Source organism: Cheilinus undulatus, linkage group 4 (assembly GCF_018320785.1).
Source record: "Cheilinus undulatus linkage group 4, ASM1832078v1, whole genome shotgun sequence".
In the NCBI taxonomy this organism is placed as follows: domain Eukaryota; kingdom Metazoa; phylum Chordata; class Actinopteri; order Labriformes; family Labridae; genus Cheilinus; species Cheilinus undulatus.
The window spans coordinates 53,025,747-53,046,091 of record NC_054868.1 but is presented as its reverse complement, the minus strand read 5'-3'; the positions used below and the strand labels follow the sequence as shown (position 1 = coordinate 53,046,091).

The 20,345-nt window shown below is 39.1% G+C and overlaps 1 protein-coding gene across 5 annotated transcripts; it reads left to right on the top strand.

Annotated features, from left to right (window-relative positions):
* Positions 1-243: 243 nt before the first annotated feature.
* Positions 244-19,562, top strand: LOC121508187 (sialoadhesin-like). 5 transcript variants are annotated; one of them, XM_041784830.1, is made up of 14 exons: positions 244-279; positions 366-444; positions 2,632-2,985; positions 3,095-3,301; positions 4,362-4,709; positions 4,804-5,013; positions 5,745-6,005; positions 9,568-9,825; positions 10,317-10,586; positions 14,515-14,778; positions 16,282-16,363; positions 16,465-16,528; positions 17,762-17,943; positions 18,024-19,562. In XM_041784830.1, the coding sequence occupies exons 2-14, from the start codon at positions 390-392 to the stop codon at positions 18,112-18,114; spliced, it is 2,646 nt and encodes an 881-aa protein (XP_041640764.1). In that variant the 5' UTR covers positions 244-279; positions 366-389; the 3' UTR covers positions 18,115-19,562. The 5 variants fall into 5 exon arrangements, with proteins under 5 accessions (XP_041640764.1, XP_041640762.1, XP_041640761.1 ...); XM_041784828.1 differs by having other exon boundaries at positions 273-407; positions 16,468-16,528; XM_041784827.1 differs by having other exon boundaries at positions 273-407.
* Positions 19,563-20,345: the final 783 nt, after the last annotated feature.

Sequence of the window (20,345 nt, the reverse complement as noted above, 5' to 3'; positions counted from 1 at the left end):
CTTTCTTAATTGTACCTTTTGTCTGTTTCCTTTTCTTTGACTGTGCAGTGAATCCAGCTATATGTGTAGTTAGGATAAAATTGCATCTTCTATTAGTTTCTTTTTGACACAATTAATATTATTTGGGTCTTTTATGGCTTTAAAGATATTTTGTGCTTGAAGTCAGCCAGGGACTTCATGCATATTAATATAAAGGGGAAGGAAGTGGAACAGTTCAACAGCTTGACTTCCGCACTCTAGTGACCACGTTAACTGAAGACACGACTTCTTCTCCCTGCTGTAGGCAGACTCGGTCATTGATATGATAAGTATTTTTTTAATCAGGTCATGCACAGTCCGTCTGCCAACATTTTATGTTTCTGCAGTCAAACAGGGAGAAGAGGATCGCCATGGCTTCAAAATCAGCAGTGAGTGGATTGGTCATCTTACTTCTCTCTGTGCCAGGTACTGTTTTTTGTCATTTACACATATCCAAACTGGTTTAGATTGTTTATGTGAATTATATTAAAGACAAGACTGTTTTCAGTGGCAGTTTAGATATTTTGCATGTTCTGCACCTGTGCATTTTTTTTCAAGGATTGTTTTTCCATATTATTTTGTTTAAAGTCTTGAGTTTCATGTTTTCTAAAATCTTAAAAATTTAAAACATTTAAAGTGTTGTACCATAACAGCACTTCTTTTTCAAATAACTGTAGCTTTTAGAGAAGCGTGTAAAAGATTCCCTTCCTTGAAGCTGAAAATATCTGCATTTCCTTTATAAGAAAAGAGATAACACCTATCAGAAGAGGAACTGAGCTTTGCTGATGCATTGTGTTTAACCCTTAGAGCTCACAGCCATGTTTTTCTCCATTATGTCTCAGCTGGACTTTTTTTCTTAAAAAGCTTGTAAAACTTCAACCCTGGGCTTTAAGAATACATCTCCTTCAGTAATGTCACTTGGTTTTTGGAAAAGTTATAGGACTCTAAAGACAAACGAAAAAAACAAATCGTAATTTGAACTCAAAGATTTTTATTGATAACACACAGTAACATTAGTGACTAAGCCTTTTCTTTGCACAGACTTGTTCTCTCATCTCTTGGGGACAAAACAGTGAAACAATAAATATTCTGTGACTAAAGGTTTTCAAATTATCTACATATACAAGGAAAGACCACGCACCTTTTTGCAGTTAGATTCTTTTGTGCCATTCCTTTAAGCAGTAGAGACGCAACATCTTGCTATTGGAGGACAGCCCCTCCCACAATGCATTGCATGTAAACATTGCCATCAGCAAATATGGCACTACCCACAGATGAAAGCCAAAATAAATGACCGAAAATGGATTAAAAATGGACAAAAAGACGCTTATTGTCAGATCTAATGCTGTGGATTTAGTGTTTAAAGACCCTGAAAAGTCACTGAAGTTCCGGGCTTGCCACAACGGCGTCCTTAAGGGCTACAGAGACATTTAGGGTAGCAAACAAACAGCAAAATGGTCAGCTTTCAGAGAAAAAAAAGTGGCTATGACTTATGGTTCAAAAGTTATTAATGTTTTTCTAAACTGTGTCAATTCTTCTTGTATACAACAACACTGTCCTCAGAAACTCCGGAAGGTAGCAAAGTTCTGGGCTCTCTAGAAAATGTTCTGTAAGAGCTACGAATGCATGAAGAACATATTTAGAAAGGCACAACACAGAGCTTTCACAGGAAAAAACAAGTTAGTGTCTATGACTTATGGTTCAAAATTTACTAAGCAATTTACAAAGGTGTGTGCCTGCAGCATGGAACCATGGCCTGTGAGCTCTAAGGGTTAATAATGAAGTCAGTGTGATTTTTCCATGCTCTTTATGTTAACATTTTACTGTGTTTCTATGTAAAACAGATAGTATGTGTGTAAAAATCAATAAGGCCAACTGTCACAAATACAGAAATAAGACCTCAGCACAGGTTAAAAATAACCAAGAATTTGTTCAAACAAATAATCAAAATGACATCACTAAATGCTAAGTTTCCAAGAGGCCAGTGTGAGATCAAAAATCAGTGATGGGAAAATGATCCAGAAGCTGGTACGAGTCTGAAGAGCTGCAGTGTTTGGACAGTTTATGCCAGAGCTTGTATTAAATGACTGCTGACGTTCAGAGCTTCAACAACACCTTCACTTTAGAAAGCATCACTCATTTTAAAAGCTTCAGAGTTTTAGTGTCTGTATCAATGCCTCAGAGACAGTTAACCCTGTAGTTGCTGGAGAAAGGAGATTGATTCTGAAGTATAGTGAGAACAGTGTTCTGCAGTGTTGGAGAATTTTGATCTGAATAATCAGTTAGGATTCTTTTTTCCAAGGCTGGAACAAACCAGGTTTATATATGGCATTAATAAACTAAACTACTCTCACATTCCCATCTGAAGCATTTCTAATCTCTTAGTAAAAAACTTGTCTTTTGGTCGACCCATATCGATGTTTACCTTTTCCTACAGGAGCAGTTCTTTTCCTCAGGATTAGTTTTTAGATTTGTAGTATCTTTCTCTAAGTTTGTGTGAAGCTTTATTGGTGTATTTTAGTCGGCTAACAGCTTACTATTTTATAAATCCTTGATAAAGTTGTCTTTCTTCTATTGTTATGTCTCTGATGATGTTTCTGATCTGCGTTACAGTGGTCCAAGGTCGGAATAATTGGGATGTGACTTTAGCCTCTGCTCCAATCTGTGCTTTTAAAGGATCAACAGTGGTCATACCCTGCACCTACACATATCCATCAAGAATGGATGGCATTGATTTAAGAGTTCAGGATACTTTCTGGTTCACTAAAATGAATGGAAATCAGTATGTAGACCTGAAATCAGACCCAGACTACTCTGGTCGGGTGGAGTATTCTTCAAATGAGAATAACTGCACTCTGAAAATCATCAGCGTGAGAGAGAGCGACTCAGCTGTGTACAAGTTCAGATTCACAACAAACAAACAAGGTGGAAGTTACACTGGTGAAGGAGTTTCTCTGACCATCACAGGTATGATTCACTTCAAGTATTTGATATCAAGACTCAACCTTTTGTGTTCAATTGTAGATTTGAAATGTGAAAGCTTTGAGATATTTTAGACCTTTTCTCTTCTGGATAGTCTTTCAGGTGCAGGTGGAGCAGGTATCCACCCAGGCGGTGTTGAAGTGTCACAGCAGCCGCACTCTACCTGATAAGCCTTCGTACGTCTGGTACAAAAATGGAGTAGAAATGTTTGGAATTACATCTTTTCGCATCTCTGCTGACATTAACAGCAGTTATTCCTGTGCTTTTAAAGGTGATGATGATCAGCGCTCTACTGAAGAATGTAAGTTGTCACTTTACCCCTCGTTTCCACTTGTATAAGGTTTTGAGGACATGGAATGGAAATCCATTCATTTCTATGGGAATCTGAGATCTGACATGCTGCTAAATGTGCCGCAAGTATGTTAAAATGTTTGAACTGTTGCTGTTGATTTTTGTCAGACTGTAGGACAATGTGCTAATTTGTGAACAGGCTGATAGATACTTTATGTCACTGTATTTAAGAACACATCTAAACTTTGTTTGCAGCTTTCCCATGCAGCAGCCTTTGAATAAAAAACAGTTCAATATATTTAAGAGATAAATGTAGTCACTAAACATAATAGCATCGTTGGCAGGATGTGCAATAAGAAGTGAGAGGTTAAAGTGCAATGGTAGGATATCAAATTTAGAATAAATAAAAACACACATGCTTGTATACAGATACATGTATGTAAAAATATGTAAATGCACACATAGACACATACACACTCCAAGATGTATACACACTTCCAAGAGTATCACAATAAATTGGAATATCATCAAAAAGTTAAGTTTATTAAGTAATTTAAAAAAGTGAAAACCATTTCAAGTGTGTATTTCTTTGAATTTTGATGATTATGGCTTACAGCTAATAAAAAAAAAACAAAATTCAGTATCTCAGAAAATTAGATTATTGTGAAAAGATAAAAAAGATAGTAAAGACCTGCTCTGGTGGACTTGTTTTATGGTAGGTCATTTTAACATGCAAATGAACATTTGACTGGCTAAAATAGTTAGCTTATAGCCTGTTCAGCCAATTAGAAGTATTTTTAATGTAATATTTCTCTGAATATGCTACGTTCCTGGCAGGCAAAGTTATCTCTTGTCATGCAATATTCATGTTGTTTTTCATGTTCATATTGCAAACCACTGAAAGGTGAAAACAGACAAAAGGATCCCCTCCCCATTGGAGTCTTGACTCTCTTGTCCATATTTGTTACAACAGAATGCTTATTTACTGCAACTAAGAGAAACCCTCCACATTTTTCTCTAAATCTGTGCTGTGAATTAAATTCTCCTTCCTAATGTGCTCTGTATTACAGGGGTTCAGGGCTGGAGTGTGACTTTCCCGTCTTCTCAGATCTGTGCAGTGAAAGGATCAACAGTAGTCATACCCTGCAGCATCACATATCCATCAAGAGTGAATGGCATTGATACAAGAGTAGAGGAAACCTTCTGGTCTGCTAAGATAAATAGAAATCAACGTGTAGACTTGAAATCAGACCAAAATTACTTAGGTCGAGTGGAGTATCTCTCTAGCATGAACATCTGCACTCTGAGACTCATCGATGTGAGACTTAGTGACTCAGCAGAGTACTGGTTTGGATTTAAAACAAACCAAGCAGAGGAAAGTGTTACTTCTTCATCTGGGGTCTCTCTGTCTGTCACAGGTAACATCTTCATCATCATTCAGAAAAAAAAAAAAATACTGTGAATGCTCTGTGTTGGTTTACATTATTGATAGTTTCTTTTTTACCTGTTTAGATCTTCAGGTTCTGCCTAAAAGAATACAGAACCAGGTTGAGCTGACGTGTCACAGCAGCTGTAATCCTGCTGATAATCCTTCATATGTCTGGTACCAAAATGGATGGAGAGAAAGTGAAGGGACAACAACTTTAAGAGTCTCCTTCAATGATAACAACAGGTATTCCTGTGCATTCAAAGGACAAGAAGAATACCGCTCTCCAGAAGTGTGTGAGTTAACTCCATTAATTCTATCCTTTTATTTTGCTTTTAGATAAAATGTTGACTAGTTTATTTTTTTACTTTTAACATTAAACCTCCTTCCTATTTCCTAGTATCTTGTAGGTGTCCTTACTAAATACCCAGGTGTTCAAAAAGATTGTGACTTTTTTTTATTAACATCTGTGTGTATGACCTCTTCCATCAGCAAAAAAATTCTTAGACATCATTTGCAAAGACAATCTCTCATATCTACAAATAAAACACACTTCTACACTCCCTTTATCAGATTTACAAACTGAAGAATCAGTGTGTAAAATGTTTAAATGAGCATTAGAATATGAGAGTCAGATGTATATTTTCACTTTATTGTGATCAGATAAAAATTCCAGTTGCGTTCATGGTACCTCATATTTAGCTTCTTTTTCTTAATTTCTTCATGACCATGTTTCTATGCTAGACTAGTGATGCAGTGTTTGTGAATAAGCCAGTTCCAGAACTGTTATGTGAAAGGTAAGATCTGGATCCTGTTTGAGAGTGGTTTATTAATTCATCTCTTTATCTATATATTTATTCATTCATCCATTATCCTCACCACTTATCCCATTTGGGGTTGCAGGGAGCTGGATCTTGTTGAGCTCAGCCAAATGAATTGGATCTCTACATAGAGCCAGATTTCTTAGCCACTGGAACAGATTTGAATCTAGGTTAATTTGTGTTCATTCTTTTCTCTTCTCCTCCAGATGCTCCACAGGTTTGCTCAGACTCTAGGAGTCCAACTGGTGAAATCAGGGAGAACAGTCAAGTGACTCTGAGCTGTAGCTGTGATGTTTACCCTGCACCTGAGTATACCTGGTATAAAGAATACCAAAGAGAACCTCTCAGGAACACATCACACCTCATCTTTAGTTCCATTCAGTCCTCTGATGCTGGACGGTATTACTGTAGAGCAAAGAATGAGCTGGGGGAGAAGCTGTCATCATTCATTTCCGTTGATGTGAAATGTGAGTGAAACATTTTTATTTGACAAGCAACATTCAGCAGATCTTTTCTGCTTCCTTAATCTCCATATGCCACTGATCATCTCCAGTAACTGGCATGAAAGTGCATCGAATAACAGCATGTAAATTCAATTATTAAATTAAAATGTTAAATTAAGCTGGATTACAGTTAGGTACATATGCAAAATTGCAGTGTGACTATCAATAGCATGTAATGTAAGAGAAATTGTAACCCTGAACTTTCTACTGGAAGACAGAAGGAAGTCAGAAAAATATATTTTACAAATGTAAATCCTGACATTATATTCAGGCGTAAATAGAGGTGGTTGATATGGCTTAGAATAAACCCTTTTAAAATCAAAGGGCCTTCTGATTACATGCATATTCATATTTCAACACCCCTTCTTCTTTCACACTGATTGTACACTGAACTCACATAAGGCTGCTTCTCTGTAACCGCACCCACAGTTTTCAGTTTCATTTCTCTTCTGAGATGTGTCACACTGCTGCTACCAACACCACATTTCCTGATTTGGTTCCTCACAATAATAACACTGTAAAATAACATTAATGTGAAGAACTTGTCTACAATTACACATGTGGACAAAATTGTTGGTGCCCCTGTGTTAATGAAAGAAAAACCCACAATGGTCACAGAAATAACTTGAATCTGACAAAAGTGATAATAAATAAAAATTCAATGAAAATTAACCAATGAAAATCAGACACTGCTTTTGAATTGTGGTTCAACAGAATTATTTTAAAAAACAAATTCATGAAACAGGCCTGGACAAAAACGATGGTACCCCTAGGAAAGATTGAAAATAATGTAACCATAGGGACACGTTCAACCAAGGTGTGTCCTCTAATTAGCATCACAGGTGTCTACAAACTTGAATTCAGTCAGTCGGCCTATTTAAAGGGTGACAAGTAGTCACTGTGCTGTTTGGTGACATGGTGTGTACCACACTAAACATGGACCAGAGGAAGTGAAGGAGAGAGTTGTCTCAGGAGATCAGAAGGAAAATTACAGACAAGCATGTTAAAGGTAAAGGCTATAAGACCATCTCCAAGCAGCTTGATGTTCCTGTGACTACAGTTGCACATATTATTCAGAAATTTAAGATCCACGGGACTGTAGCCAACCTCCCTGGATGTGGCCGCAGGAGGAAAATTGGTGACAAATCGAAGAGACGGATAATACGAATGGTAACAAAAGAGCCCAGAACAACCTCCAGAGACATTAAAGGTGAACTCCAAGGTCAAGGTACATCAGTGTCAGATCGCACCATCCGTCGTTGTTTGAGCCAAAGTGGACTTCATGGGAGACGACCATGGAGGACACCACTGTTGAAAACAAATCATAAAAAAAGCCAGACTGGAATTTGCCAAACTGCATGTTTACAAGCCACAAAGCTTCTGGGAGAATGTCCTATGGACAGACGAGACAAAACTGGAACTTTATGGCAAGGCAAATCAGCTCTATTTTCACAGATGCAAAACTGAAGCATACCAAGAAAAGAAGACTGTCCCTACTGTGAAACATGGAGGAGGCTCTGTTATGTTCTGGGGCTGCTTTGCTGCATCTGGCACAGGGTGTCTTGAATCTGTGCAGGGTACAATGAAATCTCAAGACTATCAAGGTATTCTAGAGAGAAATGTGCTGCCCAGTGTCAGAAAGCTTGGTCTCAGTCGCAGGTCATGGGTCTTGCAACAGGATAATGACCCAAAACACACAGCTAAAAACACCCAAGAATGGCTTAGAGCAAAACATTGGACTATTCTGAAGTGGCCTTCTATGAGCCCTGATCTAAATCCTATTGAACATCTGTGGAAGGAGCTGAAACATGGCGTCTGTAGAAGGCACCCTTCAAACCTGAAACAACTGGAGCAGTTTGCTCATGAGGAGTGGGCCAAAATACCTGCTGAGAGGGGCAGAAGTCTCACTGAAAGTTACAGAAATCGTTTGATTGCAGTGGTTGCCTCAAAAGGTTGTGCAACAAAATATTAAGTTAAGGGTACCATCATTTTTGTCCAGGCCTGTTTCATGAGTTTGTTTTTTAAAATAATTCTGTTGAACCACAATTCAAAAGCAATGTCTGATTTTCATTGGTTAATTTTCATTGAATTTTTATTTATTATCACTTTTGTCAGATTCAAGTTATTTCTGTGACCATTGTGGGTTTTTCTTTCATTAACACAGGGGCACCAACAATTTTGTCCACATGTGTATGTGTTTATCACTGAATAACTTTGCTCCAGTAGAGCTACTGGTACGTGAATAGAGCTACTTCTCTAATCTTAACACCACACCCCGTTTGTTTGAACTATCATGGACTTAATTCAAGCAATTCATTAGGTTAAACACACCTTTAAACAGCTGTTTAAGCCTTTATAATAGGAACCATTGCGGCCCTGAGCTTGTAGAAAAGCCCCAGACTGGCTGACAGAGACTCGTTGTAGAGTCTTGAGACTTAGAGAGATGAGAACGTGAATATGTGCTGCACGTTAGTTACGCTAACACAAGACAGCAGCATTCAGTTAGTTATCTGGCTGCTCTGTAGAGTCAGAGAGAAAAACACAGATGACAGGACTCAAACTGAGCTGTTGTCTGTCAGTAGCTGTGTGCAAAATAAAAGTGATATTTCTGAAATTTCGACTAAGTAAAATTACACTTTGAATGTGTTTCCACTGCAGGGTGTTTTGGTAAAATCTCATCTCGCAAGACTCCGCTGCAAGGACAACGTAGCAAAACCTATTGCGTGTTGGTACGGTTATGATTACATCTACAGTAGTTGCCTTGATAATTTTTAACCAAAGATGAAGGCAACAGATGATAGTTCACAAACTTCGTATGTTTAGCAAAGACCACGTATAAGGGTGTAAGTATAATGTTAAGAAAAGTCTCGGTGTCCTCTTCTGTCCACAAGCACTGCACCATATTGTCTCAGAGTAAACTGGTCATGTGAAACTGTGCATCACATACCGTGACCTGTAAATGCAGAAAAAGTGTTTCCATTGCACTTTTGCAATATATTTCTATATCGAAACGTCTGAAAAACCTTGTCATCTCCTCCTCTATCCGGGGATAGTTCCTCGGTTGTTGCAGTAACATGCAAAGTTGCTTCAGTGTTTAACTTTCCTTTTGTTTCTACTCAGTGTAAATGATTTAAAACATCGTATTATAAGAGATATTAACTTGAATGCAATCTCCATTTTCTTCTACATCTTGTTCTCCGCTCATAAGTTGTTGTTGTGAATTTCCCCCTGATGCATAATGGGAAATAATCTCAAAAGGAATTGTATTCTAGTCTTGTACAGAGTGACCCACATTCTTGCAAAATCTTAATCTAAGACTAACTAATTTGTCAACAGCTTGTCGACAAATTGTCTTTAGATGTGAGAGGGTCTCAGATGTCAGTCTGTTCAGAGTCTTTTAAGAGTTTAGCAAAGTCCTCTGGTGTAAGGCCAGCATTTATCATCTATCTGACTTCTCAAGTATAGGAATAGTTGCTGCATCTTTCAAAGCTCTTAAAAGCATTATAACAGATGTTTTCTCCTCCAGATGCTCCAAAGCCTCCCTCTGTGTCGGTGAGTCTTGGTGAGGTAGTGGAGGGATCTTCAGTGACTCTGACCTGTAGTAGCAATGCCAACCCAGCAGCCACTTACACCTGGTACAAAACAACACAATATTCACAAAGTGCAAGCTCTGGAAAACAACTTTATCTCAGGTCCATCAAGGCCTCTGACTCTGGGGATTATTACTGTACAGCGAGGAACTACCTGGGAGAGAAATCTGGATCCATTAGTATTGATGTGAAGTGTAAGTGAAACTGCTCATTTATTACTGTGAATTGCTAGAAAGCTAAATTAATGGGGTTTTCTTGTTATGTGCCTGCTTTTAAGAACAGTCTGTTGTTCCACTGTCTATTTTCTCGACAAAAAGTATGACTAAAAATGTTTGTTGACTACCTTTTTTTTCATGAGAAAGACGAGACGAAGACGAGCTAAACTTAGATCTTTGATGACAAAAACTCTGATTAAAAGTATGTTTAGTTTTCATCAAGGAGATGAAAACCAGAGTAAAATGTTTTGTTTCACTGGGCAGTCAAAATCCATACGTCTCCTCTGTGGGTAAATCTTATTTTTGCGAAGAGAATAAATGTCCGTAGTAAAAGTTTGGACTGAAATGTATGGACTAAAATTAGACTTTAACCATAAAGGCCAGGCATGACTTATGTGTGACTTAAACTAATTGACAATTTAAGAGTTACAACATCTGTTTTGAGTTCAAACTCATATTTCTTCCTCCAGATGCTCCAAAATGGACCATAATATCAGTGAATCCTCCTGGTGAGATAGTGGAGGGCAGCTTAGTGACTCTCACCTGCAGCAGTGTTGCAAACCCAGCAGCTGTTTACACCTGGTACAAGAAGGACAGGTATCAAACCATCCGATGGCCTATAAAAGAACCACAGCTTGAGTTCAGCTCCATCGAGTCCTCTGACTCTGCAGAGTACAGCTGTGAAGCTGAGAACAAACTGGGAAAGGAGACCTCTGAATGGATCCTTATTGACGTGAAATGTGAGTGAAAGTTTTTTGTCTTTAAAGAAGAAATATTCAGTGTTTTTTTCTTTTGCTGATCATCACTATGCTTTTACTTTTATTTGCCCACACCAATAAGCCTGTCTGCTCAGGGCTTTCAGGTCTTGAAAACTCTTGTCTTAAACTGTGTTATCATTTAAAGTTAATCCAATTAACTACCTACCTTTGGAAAGTTGAGACTTCCCTTTATTCCGTGTGGGAAAGTGAATGATTGTGGGGTAAATGTCGCTCAGTAAGTGGTTGGCCGTCTCACATTTGGAAGGTTGTGGGTTCTAGTACCTCCAGCTCCTGCAGTCACGCATCGGTGTGTCCTTGGGCAAGATACTTAACCCCAATTTGCTCCTCTTCTGATTCTTCGCTGGCTTGTAAATAGGTATGGTGCATTTGAATGGGATAAGCTAATGTTGAAGGGCTCCATAGAAACCTCTGACATCAGTGATAAATGTGAGGTAGATGGGTGTGGTGATGCGGTGTAAAAGCGCTTTCAGAAGTCAGATGACTAGAAAAGCACTATACAAGCTCAAGTCCATTTACCTTTATAGATATATAATGTGTTTGAGTTTTTCTTTTGCATTTCTTGGATTTATTTAAGAAAATAAATGAGTTTAAATCATAAATCTTAGGCACTGACATTCTCTCAAAAGCAGTAAACAGGTGTGGTTTAACAGGATGAGGACTAGGGCTGTATAGAAGATTAAATTGTCCATATTGTATTCAAACACAAATCTTTCCTCTTCAGATGCCCCAAAACAATCTGACTACCCAGACTAGTCAGTACCAGACTTATCACAGTACTGGAATTTAAATTTCTACCTGATACTAGTTATAATCAAATAATATTGATACTGTACAGGACTGGCACTGGTGTTTTTTTTTTTTCCATAATTTCAGCATTATATCATTTCTTTTGGATGAATGGATGGATGTTTTTGGAGATCCTATATCTAATACATTACACTGCTTTCCACATTATTAAGCAAATGACATTTTTCTCTTATTTTCCTAAATATTAATGCAAATGACAGTCAGAATATTTTTCAAGTCATCAGCTGTTAGAGCATAATTCCATTGTTTTTGAACAAACTTCATAATGATAACCTTTTTTTTTTTAATAAAAACCTCAAAATGCACTTTTCCACATGTTCCACATTATTAAACAGGCCACAGGTTTCAGCAATATGGGACAGAAAAAGGATCTCTGCTGCTGAAAAGTGTCAAATAGTGTAATGCCTTAGACAAGGAATGAAAACATTAGATATTTCATGAAAAATTAATCGTGATCATCATACTGTGAGGAAAATTGTGCCTGATTCAGAGCACAGACGGGTTCATGCAGATAAAGGCAAAATGAGTAAGGTTTCTGACGGACAAATACATCAGATTAAGAGAGCAGCTGCTAAAATGCCATTACAAAGCTGCAAACAGGTATTTGAAGCTGCTGGTGCCTCTGGAGTCCCACCAACCTCAAGGTGTAGGATCCTCCAGAGGCTTGCAGTCGTGTATAAACCTACTATTCACCCCCCCCAACCAATGCTCCCAAGCAGAAACGGTTGCAGTGGGCCCAGAAATACATGAAGACTCATTTTCAACAGTCTTTTTTACTGATGAGTGTCATGCAACCCTGGATGGTCCAGATGGAGGAGTAGTGGATGGTTGGTGGATTGCCACCATGTCCCAACAAGGCTGTGATGTCAGCAAGGAGGGGGCGGGGTCATGTTTTGGGCTGGATTCATGAGGAGAGAGCTGGTAGGCCCCTTTAGGGTCCTTGAAGGTGTGAAAATGATCTCGGCAAAGTATAGAGAGTTTCTGACTGACCACTTTCTTCCATGGTAAAAACAGAAGAGCAGTTCCTTCTGTAGCAAAATTTTCTTCATGCATGACAATGCACCATCTCATGCTGCAAAGAATATCTCTGTGTCATTGGCTGCTATGGGCATAAAAGGAGAGAAACTCATGGTGTGGCCCCCATCCTCCCCTGACCTCAACCCTGTTGAGAACCTTTGGAGCATCCTCAAGCTAAAGATCTATGAGGGTGGGAGGCAGTTCACATCAAAACAGCAGCTCTGGGAGGATATTCTGACATCCTGCAAAGAAATTCAAGTAGAAACTCTTCAGAAACTCACAAGTTCAATGGATGCAAGAATAGTGGTGATATCAAAGAAGGGCTTCTATGTTAACATGGAACTTGGCCTGTTAAGATGTTTTTGATTACAGTAAATATGACCTAATGCTGTAGATTCAACAAATGACCACTTTCGGTTCTTTACAACCAATAAAATGTTTTAAAACTCTGTCATGCTCAATAATGTGGAACAGTGCATTTTGAGGTTTTTATTTAAAAAAAAAAAAAATGGTTATCATTATGAAGTTTGTTCAAAAACATTTGAATTATGCTCCAATGGCTGATGACTTGAAAAATATTCTGACTGTCATTTGCATTAATATTTAGGAAAATAAGAGAAAAATGTCATCTGCTTAATAATGTGGAAAGCGGTGTAAGTTCAATTTAAAGGTATATAGTTTTCATTTCATACAGTGTAGGTAGTGCTGAAGAAAATGAGACCAAACATGAGCATGATATACATTTTCAGAGTGGTTTATATTGTCAGCAGGAAAGTATTAACAAAACAGCAAATAGCCATGGACCTCGAAGGGATAATGTGCAGTGGTTCATCCACACAGATCTGGCCGCTGCCAGTGTGGGTTTGTTTATAGAACATAATGGGGGAGATTGTTTTGAGAGCGTTGGTATGTTTCAGGCTTTCGACACCCAAAACTGCTTATTTTTTTTTATATTTTCAACCTGCACATAGCAAACACTCTAAACATTCCAGAATTTTACACACTACTTAAAATCACTAAAGACAAAATAAGTTTTGTTTTCCTTAAAGCATATGGCACTTATCTGAAATCAAATCTTTTTCTTTCCAAATGATCATTGATAAATAAGAAAAGTTGTCTGCAGTGATTCTCCTCACTGTGGTTTCAAATTTGCCTCTCATTTTGGCCATTTTATGGGTGTCGTGTATGCATGGCTGTGAGGCTGTCATCAGTTTGCAGGAAATCTCACTGTCCCTCTCCTCTGCTCTTGACCCTAAAGAGAGAGATAGAATGTATTTGTGCTGTTTTCATTTTTACCTTCGCCAAGGAGGTTATGTGATCAGGTGGGTTTGTTCGTTTGTTTGTTTGTTTGTTTGTTTGTTTGTTCATTTGTTAGCAACATAACTCAAAAAGTCATAGACAAATTTTCAGAAAATGTCAGAAATGGCATAAGGATGAACTGAATAGATTTTGGGACTGATCCGGATCAGCGTCTGGATCCAGGAATTTTTAAAGGTTTCTGTACTATTGGGAGATAGGGCTAATGGTGGAGGTCCACGCTGTTACCACTTTACACCAGGAGATGGCGGACATGAGTAACTTATTCAAAGTTTTAGAGTTTATAGAGTTTGAAAGACACGCCCGATCGAGGAGACGAGTTGGAGTGTAACAGAGAGAAATACAGCGAATTGTAGCGAGAACACTCTATATCACCGTGTTTCCACCCCATCGGGGAGGGAGTAATCGGCGAATTAGATTTTGGAAGTCATCCGGATCACCGTCTGGATCCAGAAATGTTTTTAAAGGATTCTTCACTATTGGGAGATAGGGCTGACAGCGGAGTACTGTATTCTCTGAGTGCTTTTCTAGTTTTCTATGAATAACCTTTATTAAACATATTTTATGTAGCAGTCTTTTGTCCAAATCTTGAGGACAAGATGAATAAATCTTCACTCTGAAATTTAAATTTTTGAATCAGTGATTCCTTCTAGAAGGGTAGTGGAGGGAAAATCTGGCTCTGACATGTAGGAATGATGCTGTCATGCTGTGGCAATGTTAATTTATTTCTTTTTTTCTTGTCTTCTAGTTGCTCCAAAACCCCCCTCTTTGTTAGCGAGTCCCTCTGCTATAATAGAGGAGGGCCAGTCAGTGACTCTGACCTGTAGCAGTGATGCTAACCCACCAGCTAATTACACCTGGTACAAGGAGAATGAAGACTCACCAAAAGCTGCAGAGCAGATTTATACTATCAGCAATGCAAGATCTGAACACAGTGGGAATTATGTCTGTGCCACCCAAAACACAAGAGGGTATCACAACTCCACTATACATCTGAGTGTGATGGCAGCAGGTAAGCTTTAAACACTGCTCTTTAAGTCAGAACTTCTGGGTTGGATATAATAATTCAGGTTGAAACAACATTGCTATACTAACAACAGGCCAATACTGTCCTCATGCAACAAGCTTAGACTGACACAAAATATGTTATCATGCCAAATATTCTCGGAAACTGCAGTTTGGATCTCCATAAACCCAGCAGGGATGCATGACCTTAATGCCTTAAAGACAAGTGTAAAGAATAGCTCTAAAGCTGGAAAAAATCATAGCATGGCTATCAGGCCTGATCTGCAAGTCCCTGAATAAAGATTTACCAGTCAGTTATCTCCAGGAGAGTCTCATCCAAACCCCAGACCTTTCCACTCATCAGCTTTCATTGATCTCCACTAGAGGAGTTATGGTATTCAAGGTACTTATCGTATGCCTCTTTTAGTTTTTGTAAGAGTTCCTCAAAGTTCTCTCTGCACAGCTCAATAAGGTCAGAGTTCCTTTTAGCTTCCTGGCACATTCATGCTGCTTTCAGAAATCTCTGGTCCAGCGTAGCATGGACAGACTCTGTCTGAGGTTGGACACTCTCCTTCAGCACTGAGTAGTTCCTGAGGATCTGAAGGTTGACACCTCATCAGACACCAACCCCTTTCTGATGACATTTCCTACCCACTACCCAAAGAGAATTAAAGCTACCAAGGGATAGAGTGGAAATTTTTGTAGTGGCAGTAGTTGAATACGTGATCCAGTCGATCAGGCCACGTTGATGAACTGATAAGTCAGCTTTTCTGCCAAAAACATACCAACACGGATTGGTCCAGAACATCGCAAACTCCTTCAACCATTGGGGGCCTGTGTCTATAGCTGGTGTTGTTAGTGTTGGCAGTGCTTGTTTCCAACACAAAGCAGATGCAGTCAAGCATTTTCAGCCAACGGCATCCTAAGCAGAAAAAGCCCCCTCACCATCAGGTGTTTGTTCACCACACTCACAGTACTCTTAGTTGAAAAGTTCAGATTTTAGAACAGCACCACGCTCCACATTGTCACAGGGGGGACTTTTGGTAACAGTGGACGCATAAATGATCAAACTTCTCTCTTCAAGTGTAAAGTTTTCAGGTCTACAGCTGCTGCCTTTGTCAGGACAAGATTCTTTTATGTGTTTTCAATTGACTGGTTAGTGTGTGGGTGTAGTTTCGGTCGACCAAGTTTTTCTTTGTTTGACTCCAGGCCGAGCCCCAACATCACTCTCTTCAAGTTTTAGGGAGCCTGTCCACCCTTATCTAAGATTCCTGCTGATGTGACTGTAAAAGTTTCCAGGTAGAACTAAAGAATCTCTTGACTGAACCCTTCCTGGACATCCTCCAAAGACTAATCTTTCCAGACAATTTCAAAGCATCACAAACATTTTTTTTGTTTGTTTAAAATGTACCAAGTTTTAAGAACGTTTGGACCGTGTTATTTTTACATGTTGAAGTTTTCTTTTTAATCTTTAGAAATGTTGATCACTATGTTTGCTTTCATGTTTCAGGAGCATGGAGAGTAACTACTTCTGTGACTGTTCCTGCTATTCTCCTCACCATCATTCTCATCTTTGTCTTCATTTGGATCATGTGAGCACTTTTCTCATCAAATAATAGTTTATCTTCAAATGGATTTATTGTACAATTCAAGATGATGTTATGGCAAATGTATCACTATAAATTCACCTCAGTAGAAAGAGGAGGGCCTCCAAGCAACCGTCTGAGCCAGGAGAAAGAGCAGACAACAGTGAACAGGTGAGAAAGTCCAATTTTATGAATTAGTTGTAGCTGAACACTTGAAATTGTTTGACTTTTTCCTACAATATCTTTATCATGTAGCCCAAATTTAAAAGATATTAAAGTATTTTTGAAATTGGTGTTTATAAGGCTCTTGGCAATAGTCATGGCATTAACCTCCATAGATTCCAGTGTGCATTGTCCCTTTAAAGAGAGTGTACAGGGGGCATCTGCAAGAAAGCTAGGCTAAACATATGAAACAAAGAGCAACAAAACCTCTCTCTCCTCTCACATTCACATAAACAGCATCACTAGCAAACACATGTAGCAGGTAAATGGTAACCAATATTTTTAGTCAGCTGGAGGTTCACAGGTCCACCTATTTCCTGCTCAATTATTTCTTACCGTCAGGGAAGGCACATCAAACAAGAATCCCTGCTGTTGTCATGGTGAATTAAGACAGTTTGATGATTTACAAAGGAAAAAAATGCCCCAAAGTTGAGGGTGCTGCTTGTGGCTTTGCTCTTACTGTGGAAATGTGTGCAGTCATACCACCGAAATATAAAGCATGCTAACCATCCGACCAGTCAGAACCAACAGCTTGGGCCGTGGTCACTTGTTTTGTCCCTCTGTACACTGCATGAGAAACGATGCACAGACTGAAAGTGGGTCTGATTTCCAAGTGAGTGATGTGCTCAAAATTTGTGTCTGAATTGGCTGAAAATTGCACAGTGCAAACCTGGACAGAAGACAAATACCTGAGAGCAGAAAGAAGAAGGAGAACAGAGAGTTTCAGTTTACAAACACTGAGACTGCCAACATGAAACTACCCAAAGTTCAGAAAAGGAAGTGATGTACTTTTACATTGTTCCTGTAAGAGCTACAGCTCAACCATGGCAGCATTAGTTTTTCATTTAAAGTCATAAGCTCTTTCTTTTTCATTGAGTAAAAATTGCATCTGTCTTTATGAGTCAATGATTCCTGAAGCAGTGATAGGGGGCATGGTAAGGCTTTATTAAAAAAAGTGCTCCATTATATGCTGCCAGCACAGTGTGAGAAATGTTGTAAGACTTCCAGGTATATGTAGAGCTTACCATTTATTTACAACAGACAAGACAGACAGGGCTTGAAAAGTCATAAAACTGCACGGTAGAAAAAGTATAGAGACCCCCGTTTAAGGATTAAACAAGCCTTAATTAAACCGTCTCTAAATTCAACTACTTAGATTTATTCTTGGTCTGATTTTCACAGATACAGCCATCAGAGCAGCAGGATGAGCTTCATTATGCCACTGTGCACTTTAACAAAAACCTGACTGAACCTGTCTACTCCAACATTCAACCAACTAAGCCCAAAAGACACAAACAACAGAAGGAAGACGAGATGGTGGAGTACGCTATGGTTAAATTTCATGGTGCCAGTACAGTCCAGAGGTAAACCAGAGAAAAAGATGCACCATTATAATTCTTTCAATAATGTACCATAACATCTGAATGTTCTGTGTCTTCTTCAGTGCCATCAGTCAAGAAGCTTTGGAGGATCCAGCTGCATTGTACAGTACAGTCAACAAACCCAACAAAACCCATGGACGAAGTCACTTCTAGCTTCCACAGAAATCCCAGCAGAGAGCCGCTCTAAAGCTAAGGCCAGATCTGACAGCGGTAGGGTGTGGGAACCGTCAGCCTTGAAAATCAGTCCTTTTACCTTGTGCAGTGGGTCTGAGTTAACGTGGAACGCCTCCTGACCTCCTGACAGAAGTCTGGCATCTTTTGAGTTTGTGTTCTATAACGTGTTGTAGCGTCCTGCATCCACATTCACCACCACACAGCCCCCACCATCCTGTGCACAGTCAATCATGAGTTCACTCCTCCCCACCCATGAGTCATCCACCACCAATCATCACTCACCCAGTTTTCCCCGCGCGATCCGAACTCTTCCTCCAGGAAGTATATTCGCATGACTGCTTGGGTTGGCTGAAAGTGAGGAGGACGCCGGCTTACTTGCCATAGTAGCACTGAAAAAAATCTGCGTCTCTATCGTTTCATGCCGTGTTCACCTTCATTTATCCCTTTATCCTTCGGTCCTGGGTCCAAGTCGGGCGAAGAAGGATAATTGTGTGTTTCCTTACTGTGTGGAGTCATTGGACGGAGCGCCTCATCCTCTGGGCAGGAATCCTGAGGGTTTTCCGGAGTGGCAAACGAAGTCCGACTGACCTAACTGACTATTGACTGCGCTGCGGTAGCGTGAGTGCCAAGTGTTTGTTTGTGTTATTTCTGGTGTGTAAACAGCAAAAAAGAGACACTGGGTTTTGGTTTATTTTTGGACTGTGGAGAGTTTTGGGGGAGTCCGTGGTGAAACCCAGACTGGAATTTTGTTGTGAACTGGGAAATTCTATTGTCTGAGCTGGACTGAACTGTGTTGTTGATTTTTGTTTGGAAAACCCGGAACGGACTCATATTTTGAACTGAAATGAACTGAACTGAGAGAGTTGAACTGACACGCACACACGCACCCACGCGCACATACATTGCTTGGCTTTATTTTTTGTGCCTTTTGCTTCTTGTGCCTGCATTGAATATAATTTGAAAAATCTGCGTTGGTTTGCTTGGTTATTTTGCATTGCTGAACTTTTTGCTGATATTGCTCATTTATATTGCATTGCATTTTCACTGCTGAGTGTGAATTATTGTTTTCTGTGGGTAAAAATTAAACTTTTGTTTACTGTTGACCAATGAGAGTACAAAATGCCCTGCATGTGCAGAGAATACAAAGGTAAACAAAACTATCTGATGAAACAAAAAAGAAACATGTGCTGTCAGATGAACTATGAGACAGAAGAAAGGTTTGTCAAGCTGGTAACAACAACCCTGCATTTATAATGTGACATGAAGGGACCAACATGACGGACTGAAAAAAAGAGGAATGTTGGCTGAAATAAGAGACATTCTTCAACAACCTGGTTAATACTGGCTGTTAGCAGTTTCATCAGGCCAGCATATCACTCATCTTCAACGTTTAGAGACAGAGAGACAAAAAAATACAGGATTGTACAGTAAATGTGTTTGTGTGTTATCTATTTTTATATATCTTGTCTTAACTATTCCTTGTATATTTAAATATATATATGTGTGTATATATATATATATATATATATATATATATATATATACAGTTGTGCTCATAAGTTTACATACCCTGGCAGAATTTGTGATTTTTCTGGCCATTTTTCAGAGAATATGAATGATAACACAAAAACTTTTTCTTTCACTCATGGTTAGTGGTTGGGTGAAGCCATTTATTGTCAAACATACCCTGGAGATTTTGGCCTGATAACATGCACACAAGTTGACACAGACAGGTTTGAATGGCTAATAAAGGTAACCATCCTCACCTGTGATCTGTTTGCTTGTAATCAGTGTCTCTGTATAAAAGGTCAGTGAGTTTCTGGGCTCCTGACAGACCCTTGCATCTATCATCCAGTGCTGCCCTGACGTCTCTGGATTCTGAGTCATGGGGAAGGCAAAAGAATTGTCAAAGGATCTGCGGGAAAAGGTAATTGAACTGTATAAAACAGGAAAGGGATATAAAAAGATATCCACGGAACTGAAGATGCCAATCAGCAGTGTTCAAACTCTAAGTAATAAGAGGAAAATGAGGGGCTCTGTTGAAACCAAACCACGGTCAGGTAGACCAACAAAAATTTCAGCCACAACAGCCAGGAAAATTGTTTGGGATGCAAAGAAAAACCCACGAATAACTTCAGCTGAAATACAGGACTCTCTGGAAAAAAAAGTGGTGTGGCTGTTTCAAGATGCACAATAAGGAGGCACTTGAA

What these genes read in the sequence shown, in the direction of transcription:
- LOC121508187 (XM_041784827.1), top strand. Translation starts at nt 302, where the DNA reads ATGATAAGTATTTTTTTAATCAGGTCATGCACAGTCCGTCTGCCAACA. An exon ending in TCAGCGCTCTACTGAAGAAT is followed by an intron (nt 3,302 to 4,361) that starts GTAAGTTGTCAC and finishes TCTGTATTACAG; the next exon opens with GGGTTCAGGGCTGGAGTGTG. An exon ending in TTTGTCTTCATTTGGATCAT is followed by an intron (nt 16,364 to 16,464) that starts GTGAGCACTTTT and finishes AATTCACCTCAG; the next exon opens with TAGAAAGAGGAGGGCCTCCA.